The sequence below is a fragment of the Saccopteryx bilineata genome, chromosome 6, assembly GCF_036850765.1.
Source record: "Saccopteryx bilineata isolate mSacBil1 chromosome 6, mSacBil1_pri_phased_curated, whole genome shotgun sequence".
Lineage (NCBI taxonomy): Eukaryota > Metazoa > Chordata > Mammalia > Chiroptera > Emballonuridae > Saccopteryx > Saccopteryx bilineata.
In genome coordinates, this window is record NC_089495.1 from 64438685 (window position 1) to 64454307 (window position 15623).

The 15623-nt window shown below is 31.1% G+C and overlaps 1 protein-coding gene across 1 annotated transcript; it reads left to right on the top strand.

Annotated features, from left to right (window-relative positions):
• The first annotated feature begins 5393 nt into the window (after positions 1-5393).
• Positions 5394-13790, top strand: SLITRK6 (SLIT and NTRK like family member 6). The gene is made up of 2 exons (XM_066236456.1): positions 5394-5915; positions 8470-13790. Exon 2 carries the CDS (start codon positions 8494-8496, stop codon positions 11014-11016), a length of 2523 nt encoding a protein of 840 aa, XP_066092553.1. The 5' UTR covers positions 5394-5915; positions 8470-8493; the 3' UTR covers positions 11017-13790.
• The last annotated feature ends 1833 nt before the right edge of the window (positions 13791-15623 follow it).

The window sequence follows — 15623 nt, forward strand, 5'->3', positions numbered from 1 at the left end:
TCCATTTCTATGCCACTAATCAATGTTAGCTTGAACAGTTATTACTTTCATTTCGCTATGTGGAGATTATCTCCATATAAATGACTTTAAAAATATTATATATGTTCATATGTCTACATACACACATATATAATAGTTTGGTCATGATATTTCCAACTTTATCTCATTAAAACAATACATTTAATTCAACTGACATTTTGTAAGAATGACTAAATATCCCAATCAGAAGATTAACACTATTTTAAAATAAAGGTTATATCTCTCAGTGACACAGCTTTAGTGATAGGTAGAAGAAGGGATGTTCCAATTGTGATTAACAATAGGAAGGAATCAGGGACTTAAAATCGCCTGCAGATGATCCACCAACCTGATGTTTAATTCAATAGCATTTTCTTATCACTATTGTTAATTATGTCTATATAAAATAATTCAGTGGCACAGATGGTGTTATAATAACTCTTAAATAATAACAATTTGAAATGATCCTGTGGGATCAGTATTTAATTTTTAGTTTTAATATTGGTTTTTAGCACTATGAATCTTATTTTTAAATAAATCTCTATACATTACTAAGAGTTAGTAAGTAAATATCTTAAGTTTACATGGTAGTGCGAATATACAAAGAAACCACTCATCCTAAATAATTACTTATTTAATGTCTCCATGGGCAACTCACTATGTAGTCCTATGGGGGGGGGGGAAATGCAAAGTAGATACAAGCTTTCGCTCAAGGAGTCTTTTTACAATCAAAATAACTTAGTCTAACATTATTCTACTTGACCTTGTTTTCCTGCACATTGCTAATTATTCACTATAAAAATATTCATCAACATTTTGTAGATGGGTTTTTTTTTTGTAATTTTTAAGAGTTTTCTTAAGCATCTATTATTTGAAGTAGAGGATTTTATGAAATCTCAAATATGTTTTATATGAAGACAGTTCATAATCCAGCCTTCCAGGTGAAAGTTTTTGTTTTGTTTTGTTTTGTTTTAGGGTTTGCCAGGACAAACAATGGTATCAAAGAATTTCTTTGTCAACAGATTTTTAAATTAAAACAGAAAGTTTTATTGCAAGATCGCTTTCAGAATAAGGCTTTATACCTTTGACCTGAGATCAAATTAAGCATGAATAAAACTTAAGATTTAAATACAACCATTTTATTAAAGGTTCAATGTAAAAGACAAGTTTCTTAAACACCCATACATGTGTGACTTTATAAAATATATCTGCCATATAAATTCCTTTTAAGATGCAAAAACTTCAATGAAAGTTATTCATGATGAACATGTTCAGATGTTCTCATGTACAGAGATGTTATTGTTAAAAGGTTAGAACATCTTCCTTTCTTCCACATAGACAAGTAAAGATCCCTTATTAAGTTGCATGTTATTGTCAGAAGTCAAGTTAATCATAATGATTATTTTCTGACTCTAGGAGAACTGGGGGGTTAGAGGGAAAGTGGAGGAGCATATAGGGAAAATAAATGGTGATGAAAAGAGATTTGACTTGAGGTGGAGAACACACAATACTGTGTACAGGTGACATGTTGTAGAATTGTGCATTCGAAACCTGTATATTTTTGTTAACCAGAATCACTTCAATAAATTCAATAAAAAGGAAAAAATAAAAAATAAAATTCCCATACTACTCCAACACCCCCCCAAAAAGGAAGTGGTAATAAAGTGATTTGGGCTCCTCTCCCAGTGAAACATGAATGATAACCCTACATTCCAGATTTGAGGATCAAATTTAAAATTTATTGTTTAGTATGGAATTTTGAAAGATTAAAAAAAGCATTATTTTATTATCATTGTCTATGTAAGAAATTTATGGAAATCAAATAATGTATTACAATCATATTTTATTCCATTATTTGTTCAAATATTTTTTAAAAGTATTTTATATGAGTTATTACTTTTGTATATGACAAGATGGGAAAACAAAATAAATATTTGAGTTGAATTTAAGCTGTGGGATTGTATGTGAATTTTACTTTTCTTATATATTTTTCAATTCTATTTAGAAATTTATAATGAAACATATACTTTTTAATAAGTATATATAATTTTAAATAAAACTTTTAGTTTGAAATAAGAAAATGAAATATACCTATAGTAATGTTTAAACAAATAGTACACAAGATCTCTATGTAATTATAAATTTAGACATTATTTTCAGATATCTGTGATATTCAATTTGAATAGTATTATCATGCATTTCATTGTAATCCCTTAACATTATGGAGGAGACAGAGCCCATAATAATAGTTAGTTCCCAATGATTTGCATTGAGTATTGATTTTAAATAATTATATAAACACTGAAAAAGTGATATTGATTTTGGATTATTTCTGTTTAAATTTTTTTTTCAAAGAATAAAATCACCAGTGAATATTTCAAATCCATCTACAGTACTATCATGATCCTAGAGGGTCACTATGTTATACTTTCTATTTTCAGAGTATTTAAATATTCCTCAGTCTATATACAACAGATGCCACAAAAACTTCTCTCTTCAAGCCTTTCAGATTTTTAAATTAAAAGCAATCCAACATATGTCTTCAATTTCCCACCTAAATGTGGCATTGAAAAAGTTGGGCTGATGCTTTGACGTAAAACTTGCTCTACAGGGAATAAACAAATCTCTCTCAGTGTAACTTTTTTAATGTATTGATTGATTTTGTAGAGAAGGAAAAATGGAGAGAGAAACATCAATTTGTTATTCCACTCATTCACACCTTTATTGGTTGGATCTTGTGTTTACCCTTACAGGGGGGTTCAACCCACAACCTTGATGCATTAAGATGATGCTCTAACAAACTGAGCTATCTGCCCCAGGGCCATTTTATTGTTTTAATTTGTTCTGTTTTTCTTTTTTCTATGCTTAGTCTTGGTCTTTTTGTACTATTTGTTACATATGCATTATCAGTAAAACAAGGTGCATAAAACAGTATTCCATCCAGCACTTTGTTGCCATTGGATAGGTAATGATTGCCTTCCCCTCATCTACATAAGCAGGGAAAAGGATGTCAGTCTCCTAAATCTTCCTAAATCCTATCTGAGGAGTTTGGAGATCATGCTTCCTTTAGTATGCTGCTCCTATAAAATGACTAACAGAGAAAGGTTTATTTCTTCTGACTGCTTGCTATTCTTCAATATAATTAGAATGTTTTAATGTTTTCCCTTTAAGATGCACACTCCCCCAAAAAGGGAAAAGTTATAATAACATAATTAGCGGGTGTGATTAAAAATAATTGATTGATTTTTAACATCAAATACGGAGTCATTGGGGGTAAATTATGTGGATAGTAGTATTTATTATAGTAGCTTATTAAATTTATTATTAAAACTTTGAGAATGCTACAAAGGAGATATATTTTAATATAATAATTGAAAATTAAAAACAATGTTACAATAAATGTTATTTAATAATCCAAATCTTTATCTTCATGCTATAAGCATTTGGAAAGAATGGTGGCATTGTTGATTTAATAGAACGAATAAAAAATATATAGGTAACAAAACATGAAGAATAGTAGATGTAGTCATAATAATTTTGATTCTGCACCTACTCTTTTTTTTATGTTTCCATTCAAAACTAACAGAAACATTAGGAATAAAAGAAATTGCTTGTTAGTCAGTTCTCTCCCTTCCCATTGTGTAATTTATGCCCAAAGAGACAACACGCAATATATAAGCAAGGGATTCAAGATAAATAACTTTAAACACTTGCTAGGTGTAAACCATGGATAAAATGGACACATGCTCAAATTGGAGAAATTGAAAGAAATTGCATAAATCTATAAGGTGTGTAGTTTCTTTTCACCAACATTTCTCTTTGAACAGCATACCCCCCAAAACTATCATTCAAGAATATTTCTCCTGTAACTTTGCCTTTAAAACCTAAAGAAATACATTTGGAGAGGAAACACAGTTGGAAGGAAACTTATTCTAGTTTCTTATTTTTTCATTGATTCTCTTTTGTCACCACATACCTGACTTAATAGGTTAGTTTTAGTTGACATGGTCATCAGTTGGCAGCAACTGTGCCTAAGATTGATTCTTTGCCTTTATTCTTTCTTATTCCCTTTATTCTTTTATTCCTCATCTTTATTCTCTTTTCTACGTCATTGCTATTCCATTTTAGAGCACACAATGTCTTTAAAACAAATGAAAAGTTAATGAGTGACAATATATATAAGGGAAAGATGAAATGTTAAAAATTGCATTAAAATTCTATTTTAAAACAACTATTTCAGACTAAGGATGTGAAAACTTTGTGAATTTGAATGCATACATATGTATAAACTATCACTATATAATATTAAAGCTAATTTTCTCTCATTTTGTTGATTTAACCTGCATAAATCTTCTTTCTTAAAAGTGCTTTTTTTCTACAATGAGATCTAATATTATATAGGTAGCTCCACCTCCTATATGCAGAGTGTTTCTAAACATAGAATGTTTCAAAATGAATGATAGCATTCAGTATATTCATTTTAGATGAAAAATGTTCAGGTACTTGGCATGATGGTAAAGTGGAATGATTTTTAAAATACAAGAATTTAGGGGAAATAAAGAATTTGGCAGTTGAGAGTTTTATTAGTGATGATTCAGAAATGTTTTAAGAGTTGAGAAAATGAGTAACTTTTAAAATATAAACATTTAAGGAAAAAAATGCTCTCTGACCTACTACCATAAAAAAATTAAGACATTTTCATTTCTATGTAGTCATTTAACTTGTTCAATATTATCCGAAAAGATATAATTTTATATTTCTGAGCATAATAGCAGTGTTTGATTAATGACAACCATTTGTAATGAAGAGTCTTGAATGTAATGTATAAGAATCATATTTCCATTCAACATAAATATTATCTTAACTGCAAACCTCATTTCTTGTCTCATCATTGAATTTTAGCTGTAGGGAAAGAAATAATAAGTATAAAACTTAGCGTCTCTGGCATGAGGCTTTTAAAAAATGTTAAAAGGATAGTACAAAAATGCAAATATTGCAGAAAAGCTGTTTATGAGAATATTTGAAAATTTATTTCATGCACAATTTCAAAATAAAACTGAAGCCACTATTCTCCAGGAAGCATGCATTTAGGTTTTCTGCACACGTGTGTGCAAACAGCACAATACTGTACCAGATGTAATTTAACATAATGTATTATGTAGCTTTCTATATAACACAAAACCAATTTAAACATTCAAAATGACATTTAATTATTTGCATCAAAATTTCCTTGTACTATATTTAGTATGAAAAGGGAGTGTAAAGACCATTTGCAGAAAGAGGAGGAGTTGAGCAGTCCCAAGGTGGAGCTGTGTCTTGTGTTACATGACACTGGCAGATTAAAGCGCTCTGATGGGGAAGGGCTTAAAGGCTGAATCAAAAGCCAAGAAGTCTCTTTATTTACGCCTACCTCCCAGCCCTTGGCAAGCTGACTAATAACAAACTGAGCTAACAAGAAAGACTAGAAAGGGAGGAAAGAGAACACTGCTGCAGCTTGCATCTACAACCTCAGAAAGCAAGAGTGATCAGTCCCAGCTCTGTGAAACATCTTGTTTATTGACTGCATTCAGCAGCTTGCAAATGGTTAACTATATGCAAAAAAGTCAGCATAGCTGTGAAGTACGCCGTGAATTTTAATTGGGGAAGAAAAAGACAACTGCTTCAAGATAATCTAGCAAGCACCCTGCTCGAAATATTTTCAATGAAAGGCTCAGCACTTGGTCTTTTACCAGAGGGTTTTACTTTATAAAGTGATGGGACTTGACAAAAAGTGATTTTTGAGAAGAAAGCACACGGTGGTTAGTGTTTTCTTTTTTAATAAGGAAACTGAATTTACTTTGACCATCTCTTCCAGCTGTGCATTGCAGATAACATCAGGAAGAGTCTCTGCTTTACAGGTAAGATGAATGTTTCTAGGCTTTTGTGATATCTATTTTTACATTGTCCTACAATGATTGAATATATGTTTGCCACTTAAAAAAAACCTTGGAATTAAAGGATATCCAGTTTCAATCTTGCTCATTGGCACAACTAATGCTGTAGCAGATGCCTATTTTCTCCGAGCAGCATTTAGTCCAACAGCTGGCTGTAGAGGAGAACAAATAAAATAATATGCCACTATAATTTTACAGTGTGTAGTTTGTTATTGGAAATTAAATATGTGCTTTCTGGAAAAAAATCGTTTCCAAATGCCAGTGTTAAACTTAAAACATTAGCAGAATATTAGAAGATTCCTTGTATTTAGTATACTACTTTTATTATTTCTTGACAGTGTTTTCTAAAAATATGCGAATGGAGATTTTTGACTACTTTACCATTGAATCAGATATTGTCAATATAGAACCACTCATCAAATGTGTAGGTATTTCAGAAAAGATTGGAAATTGTTTTCTAGGATATTTTGAAAAGCATAAAATGCATGTAAGTTAAAAACGTCATGAGAGATGATCATCTGGAAATTATTTCTTATTTTCTCAAGATGCTGTGCTGTGCTTAGTGAAAGGAATAACATTCTTTCATGGTAATCTGTGGAGAAGTACTTTTAGTGTTTGTAAAAGCCAGTCCACAAGTTAAAGACTCCAACTGCAAGCTGCTTGATTCTAAACACAGTTCTCAGAATTGCTTAAAATTAAACTATTTCCCAATGGAATTGAGTCTGCTAACTTTTCTTTTGTGTGGAAAGGCACTTTGTTGATTTATTTCTTTGGCTACAATTTATCTTTCAGAAACTTCCTAACATACATGTTTGCAATAAAACAATGCATTTTCATGAATAAAAGTCTGTTTTCAGGCTTATTGATTGGGTTCTGGGATGTTTTATCCAATTGTGAATTGTAATTAGATTCAAAGTCACTGTATACATTCCATCCAGAAAAATAAAGTAGTTAACCTTTTGAAAATTTGGATAGTTATAAATTGTGGTATTTGTTTACCTTTCAATTTAATTTATATAAATTTATGGTATAATATGTAAAGAAATGATATTAAATTAAATACTATTAGATTTGTGCATTTTCCTTGCCACTAGTGTCATTTCAGAGTTAGAATCTTTATTAAGAATTGCTGTTTCGGATACATGTCTAAAATTTATGGATCTAGAATGTGTGATGTTGCTTTCCTGAACTGTCCTATGGTATTTAAAAAATAATTAGAGGTATTCTCAAATGTTTTAGCATAGTGCAGAGTGTTGCAGAGTTCTTTGTTTGCGACTTATACACTTATAATAAAAGAGATCAAGGGCTTAATTACTGGATGATATTCAGTGCCCTAAAGCCTGTTTCAGGACCTCATTAAGAAGATTTTGGTTGGAAGTTTCTATAAGGCATTGTTTATTCTTTTATAATAGCCAGAAGTGTGTGTTAAAGATCAGTTTTTTTCCTTTAATTTTATGATATTAATCTTATTCTTAAAATAATTTAAAATTACTAGACAGTACCTTACATGTAGAAATTCAATGTAAAATTTAACGAGTAAAATTTGAATGGGCACTCTTAGTCCTATATATCTCATACTATTAGGCTGATACAAAGTACCTTAGACAGTACAGTTAAAACAAAATTCTTTCTATACTGTTTTTATTATATAGTCTGAGACATTTTCCTCAAGCTTCTAAATAAATAATATAATTAATAAGTATATTGAGCCAAAATCAAGCCAGGTTAAAACACGAACACATTACGAGATATTATATTATGACATCAACTTAAAAATATAAAGAAATGCATAATGCATGCTTACACCTGCATACATACACTTTTTTTCCTATTATTTTTTTATTTCCTACAGTTCTCTCTGCTTCTGGTTAATACTTAAATATTTGTCATACACTTTACTTCTTCAGTCTTAGATTCATGTACTTTGTGGTTAAAAAATTATTAGGGTCATTTCAGATATACACCTTTACATCATATCAAATAATTAATGGTCCATTTAGCCAACACCTCTGTCTTCATCTACTGAAATGCAGTTTATTTGGCAGATGTGAACACATTAATGATATAATAATTTAAAATCTCGTTGACCTAAATTTATAATTTAATCAAAATGCAAGTTAAAAGTAAATCAAACACACCTGTCAGGTCTGACCGATTAGTTGGTTAGAGTGTCATCCCAAAACACCAAGGTTGTGTGTTCAATTCCTGGTCAGGGCACAGACAGAAAGTGACCAATGAATGCACAACTAAGTGAGCAACAGGTAAATACCTCTCTCTTTTTCTCTCTCTCTTCCTTTTTCTCTCTGTCTCTCTATAATCATCAATCAATCAATAAAAATATATTTTAAAAACATACCTTTTATCTACCTTTGCTGTAGATGCAGCAAAGTATTCCTATTTTCACAGAAATCAATGTTTTTCTTTGCAAAGGAAAAACCTTTCATTTTGAAAACATTAGATTCATTTCCTCCCTGCTCCTGCCCACTAAAGCTCACTGTTATTGCATTTTATTTTGTAGGATCAGATTCCATCACTTGACAACATGAAGCTGTGGATTCATCTCTTCTACTCATCTCTCCTTGCCTGTATATCCTCACAGTCTCTGTCTCCAACATCCTCAGGCAGAGGTTCCTGTGATTCTCTCTGCAGTTGTGAGGATAAAGACGGCACAATTATAATAAACTGTGAAGAAAAAGGTATCAAGACATTATCACAAATAAGTGTGCCACCGTCACGACCTTTCCACTTAAGTTTATTAAATAATGGCTTAACAACACTTCACACAAATGACTTTTCTGAGCTTAGCAATGCTATCTCAATACACCTTGGATTTAACAACATTGCAGATATTGAGTCTGGTGCATTTAATGGCCTTGGTCTTCTAAAACAACTTCAAATCAATCATAATTCTTTAGAAGTTCTTAAAGAGGATACCTTTCATGGACTGGAAAACCTGGAATTCCTACAAGCAGATAACAATTTTATTACAGTGATTGAACCAAGTGCCTTTAGCAAGCTCCACAGACTTAAAGTGCTAATTTTAAATGACAATGCTATTGAGAGTCTTCCTCCAAACATATTTCGATTTGTTCCTTTAACTCATCTAGATCTTCGTGGAAATCAGTTGCAAACATTGCCTTATGTTGGTTTTTTAGAACACATTGGCAGAATATTGGATCTTCAGCTGGAAGACAATAAATGGGCCTGCAATTGTGACTTACTACAGCTAAAAATTTGGTTAGAAAACATGCCTCCACAGTCTATAATTGGTGATGTTGTATGCAACAGCCCTCCAGTTTTCAAAGGAAGCATACTAAGCCGACTGAAAAAAGAATCAATTTGCCCCACTCCACCAGTGTATGAAGAACATGAAGATCCTTCAGGGTCATTACATCTGGCAGTAACATCTTCCATAAGTGATAGTCGCATGTCAATCAAGACTATTTCCCCTTTAAAATCACCCACCAAAACACCAGGTTTGACACCTTATATTACAAAGCCATCCACTCAACTTCCTGGACACTACTGCCCTATTCCTTGTACCTGCAAAGTACTATCCCCATCAGGACTTCTAATACATTGTCAAGAATGCAATATTGAAAGCTTATCAGATCTAAAACCTCCTCCTCCAAATCCTAGAAAACTTATTCTAGCAGGAAATATTATTCACACGCTAATGAAATCTGATTTAGTGGAATACTTCACTTTGGAAATGCTGCACTTGGGAAACAATCATATTGAGGTTCTTGAAGAAGGATCATTTATGAATCTAACAAGATTACAGAAGCTCTATTTAAATGGTAACCATCTGACCAAATTAAGTAGAGCCATGTTCCTTGGTCTCCACAATCTTGAGTACTTATACCTTGAATATAATTCAATTAAGGAAATATTACCAGGAACTTTTAACCCAATGCCTAAACTTAGAATTCTGTATTTAAATAATAATTTGTTACAAGTTTTACCACCACATATTTTTTCAGGAGTTCCACTCACAAGGATAAACCTTAAAACAAACCAGTTTACTCATCTACCTGTAAGTAATATCTTAGAAGGCCTTGATTTATTGACCCAGATTGACCTTGAGGATAACCCCTGGGATTGCTCCTGTGACCTGGTTGGATTGCAACAATGGATACAAAAATTAAATAAGAATACAGTGACAGATGACATCCTCTGCACTTCTCCAGAGCACCTGGACAAGAAAGAATTAAAAGCATTAACTAGTGAAGCTCTTTGCCCAGGTTTGGTCAATAACCCATCCCTGCCAACTCAGACAAGTTACATAATTGTCAATACTCCTACAACCACAACTACAGCTGATACTATTTTAAGATCACTTACTGATGCTGTACCACTATCTGTTTTAATATTAGGACTGTTGATTGTGTTCATAACCATTGTATTTTGTGCTGCAGGGATAGTGGTTCTTGTTCTTCATCGCAGAAGAAGATACAAAAAGAAACAAGCAGATGAGCAGATCAGAGACAGCAGTCCTGTCCATCTTCAATATAGTATGTATGGCCATAAAACAACTCACCACACCACTGAAAGACCCACTGCATCACTCTATGACAAGCACATGGTGAGCCCCATGGTTCATGTCTATAGAAGTCCATCCTTTGGCCCAAAGCATTTGGAAAAGGAAGAAGAAACTAATGAGAAAGAAGGAAGTGATGCAAAACATCTCCAAAGAAGTCTTTTAGAACGAGAAAATCATTCACCCCTCACAGGGCCAAATATGAAGTACAAAACCACAGACCAATCGACTGAATTTTTATCATTCCAAGATGCCAGTTCATTATATAGGAACATTTTAGAGAAAGAAAGAGAACTTCAGCAGCTGGGAATCACAGAATACCTAAAGAAAAATATTGCTCAACTCAAGCCTGATATGGAGGTACATTATCCACGAGCCCATGAAGAGTTAAAATTAATGGAGACATTAATGTATACAAGGCCAAGGAAAGTATTAGTGGAACAGACTAAAAATGAATATTTTGAGCTCAAAGCTAATTTACATGCTGAACCTGACTATTTAGAAGTCCTGGAGCAGCAAACATAGAGAGAATTTGAGGGCATTTGCAGAAATGCTGTGATTCCGTCTTAAGTCAAAATCTTGTAAATAAGTGCCTTACATGAGTGTGTCATCAATCAGAATTTAAGCACAGCAGTATTCCTATGGGTAAAAGGAAAGAAACTCAGGGATCACTGGGAGAAGCCATTGCATTTCTTTTGGCAACTTTGCCCCAATAAGATAAATCCTTGCATATAAATAATTCAAGGATGATAGTAATATTTCTCCATATACATAAAAGTGTTTCACAGAAGTCCTCTTGCACATCTAAAAGGGTTGACTATTTAGCCCTATTTTTCTTGAATTACTTTACCTATGGATTAAATAGAATTGGATTTTGTAATTTAAAAATTATAACTGTATATGTAGTTATAATATGTAAGAAATATATCACTTATATAACCAGTATATGTACTGAAATAATGTACATACTCAAATGCATCTAATTTTCTTACAGTAAGAGTGAAATGAACTGGACCTTTAAAATTACAAATAATAATAGTAAGGAAGAAATGAAAGGTTGAAATACATAGGATATGAGTGAGCCAAAACTCTGAACTTTTAAGAATTAAAATAAATGTTCCTGCTATACTTTCTGAGTTTAAAATTAAGAATGGTTAGTAGTTCAAGTGGAATAAATAAGCAAATTTTGTGGGTTTTCTGCACATTTTCTGTGGACACTCTTATTGTCAATGCTGCTGTAAACTAAGGTATGTTACTTGTGCTCAAAGTTTAATTCTTATTTTGGGGAATATTTTAAAAATGCTACTGATATTCAATTGTAAATATGATAGTACATCTATTGTTTGATTTTTCATAGCATTATTCCTTTGTAAATGTGAATGACCACTATAGAAATATGTTTTGTTTTGTTTTGTGGCAAAATATCCACAAGTGTAAAACAAATAGGAAAAAAATGTTATATTTTTATTGCTGTATAATGATAGTTGCCATAAATTAGTAGCTAAAGGCACTTCTGAAGGTAAGTGGTTTAAGTTGTCTCAAGAGTGGCACAATGTAGCTTTATTTTACAAGAAATTATAGCTAGATTTCTATGAACTATTTATTCTGTACAGTTTTGTATATTTTTGGTTCACAAAGGTAATTATTCTTGGGTGCCTTTTAAAAAAAATTAAAAATACCACTCACTACAATAAAACTAAAATGAAAACTCTCTTTTTACATGTACTTTCTTCAATTAGTCTGATCTGTAGTTTAATCAAGTCAGGATTAACACATACACTCACATATGCACACATACAAATGTAAAACAGGATTTCTGCTTGTTACACACACAGAACCATGTTGTTCACCATCTGCAAAAGGATCTTCAGTATCTGGGTGTGATTGACACAGAGCCAGACTTAAAGTCTGACCAGTAGTTCTCCTTTTCCAGCCAACCACATTCCCACTCGACACAAATGGAAATGATTTATTTTTCTTTTTTGTGATTATACAATCAGCCATGCAGCAGATTTTCACAAAGCAAAATGAGGTTAATCAAGGTAATCTACTTCTGTCTTTTGAATACCATGCCAATCCATGCAAAAGGTTAGAAAGGAAACTATTTCTTATTAAGAAAAAATGTTTATTTCATTTAGTTAGCTCTATTTTAGTAATTTTTGAATATCCTATTAAATGTTTTGGGTTCTAACACTCAAATGTTTGCTCTACTAGAAGAACATACATTATTTATTTGATTTTTAAGTGAGAAGACTTCTTGTTGATGAAAACAGCAGGAGCCTTTGCTGCAAGGTATGAAGACTGACTATAAAGCTATTACAATGTCATATCATTGAGGCTTTCTTTTAAATCATTTAATTTTTAATAGAAAACTATCAAGAATTATGTGTTAAAAGGTTTATTGTAAACCTAAATTTCTCCATTAAATAACTAGCTTGGAAAGGACATTGATGAAAATTCTTTTTGTAAATAACACCAAGGAGAAATCCTTGTGCATATGAAATGCTTGATAGATTTTATTCACTAAAAAATATTCAGCACAGAAAAGAATAGTAAACTGTCCAAAGTATGATTTTAAAAGTTACACTATACGGAGAAAAACAAAGTAATAGCAGCTTCATGTTTTTGCACTTCTACCCAGTTGGAGGTTGTGCAAATTTTTTCTGATTCCAATCAAGTGCATCAAGGTATTAGGAAGACTTAATTTCCCATGCCTGGAGCAGCCTTGTAAGTATTCCATAAATGCAGACAGAGACATGTCTTCCAGAACATTGTTCCTTCTGGGTGGGGAAAGTATGTTTTTGAAAAAATCTTTATTTTTTTGTTAATTGCCTTTAGTAGTAATGTTCATTCTTCAATTTATAATTAGGACAGAACAAAGTTGTTTAAAAATTTATATATATTTATTCCCTAAATTAAATACAATCCCAAGATTAAAAGCCTATGGAGTCAGAATATATCTTATAATAATGTACAAATCATTATGATTTCCAAAAGGTAAGATATTTTAAAGGGTTAGTTTCATTCATAATGGTATTTTTCTTATGTGATTTGGTTCCCTACAAGTAGTTGAGAGTTGAGAAAGCTTGTGTGTTATATTACCTGATTACTTATTTAAGCAATCAATGTGATTTGTTTCTTCCATTAATTGATAGAGTCTTAAATTCTAATTCAGTATCCTCAAACTTATTTACATATCTTGGCATTCTAAAAATAAATTAGACTTTTAATCATCCTGTGTTTTTCTTGATTTAAACAGAATTTGTAATTTGCTCATTGCACATCAGTGTAAGTTTTCATTTATGCCACAATTTAAAATTTTTGTTACATAGGTATACTAGTGTATAATCATATTAGATTAGATTTATTAAATTCTGTCAATCTGTTAGTCATAGATTGTGTTAATCTCAATGTAATAAATAATTTTGTACTAAATAACCATGAAAATACCTACTATAAATTTTTGAGTGTTTTTTAGATATCTTCCATTGATTTCTTTACTGGGTAGAAATATTACAATCTTATATAAAAGGACTATAACAATAATTATGGTTCTTAATTAATTTCATATCATGGAGGACAGAAACATACACACACACATTTGGAGAACTCCCAAATAAATAAATATACATATTTTTGTAGGAAAGAACTAATAAAGATGAGATAATAGCTAGATATAGTCTTAATAAGATGTAATTTTTTTGTATTATTTTTCTTTAATAACTAATAGTTGTATAATCAAAGTCACTTTTAAAAGAAGGAAATTGACCTCTAACTTGCAGAATTATTTGAGAGTAAGCTTATTTTCTGAATATAAACACACACACAAATATATAAAGAAAGCTCCTCAATGTCCAACAAATATAAGACTTACTACTAACTTCTAATTGGAGACTGTTCTCTACATAGAAAATGATCTATGTGCATAGAAACGCTGAAAATTTGAGAAGCTTGGATCTACTGGGAATTTGAAAATGATTTTACAATGAGTTTGAAGTTTTCTATTTCTTTTCCTACTTTTATAATATACATATAAATGGCTGGAGTTTTTTTTTTTTTTTTTGAGAAGCTGGGGTATCACAAAAAAGGACACAGTTTTCTGATAGAAAAGGAGATAATTACAAGTCCTCAGGTGGAATAATCTTATATCTTAGCAGACATAAAAAATGATCAATAAGGAATAGACAAGTGATCAAAAATAAAATATTTTTGGCCTCCTTAATTCCATATATCCTGAAACATATTTTCTCAAATATTACCTGAGGTTTATAATAATATTGATGTCTCAAATATAAAATAAAATATAATAGCTATTTATTATTGAATTATCAGATTAATATATTATAAAATTATATTGTTTACCAGATTTTGTCTCAAAATAATCATTGTTTGTTTTATTAAACACAAGTATTTTTTTTAAGTGTATACTTTGTGGAATTTTGTCCAAATCGCATAGCTTGTAAGTGAAGGTGACTAGACGACTCTAAGATTTTATATGATAGCACTAGTGGTGAGCTATGAATCTGAAATATTTTTTTTCTAAAGTTTTATTAACAGCAAAAACTTTTCTTCTAACTATGATAGAAGATTAAATTATTTAATTTTTTTCAAGATGAATTTATATTGTTTACATATATCTATACTTATGCATATGTAACGTGGAGGAGACAGCCAGATGTTGAAACCTCTTCTAGCGTCTTTGAAAGCATAGTCAAACAGACAAACACTCTTCTGTTAGTAAATGTCTTTCAGCAGATTAGTGAATGAAGAAAGGAAACAGTTCAAAACAACAAAATTCACACACACATACACACAAGCATTTTCATTCCCAGTGAAAATGATTTCAAATTGTTGGACTTTTAAATAAATTACTTTTATTTTATAATTTAAAAACATAGAAACAGGATGTCTGAACTTTCACAAGTAACATTTTGCTTCTTGCATCTCTTTGGTTATACTAGTGACAAAATTGACTAAGAATGATTAAGGCATTTTTAACTTCTAGCCTTTTTATAAAATTTCTGGGCATTTAACTGTATGTCATCATATTTGGTGTAATAGAGGTCTTGAATAGTGCTACATACAAAATGAATCATTTTGGTGGCCAAAAAACTCTTAACTTTAAATTCTTA

Bases quoted from the DNA above. Each gene is read 5' to 3' on its own strand.
- SLITRK6 (XM_066236456.1), top strand. From the start codon at position 8,494: ATGAAGCTGTGGATTCATCTCTTCTACTCATCTCTCCTTGCCTGTATA.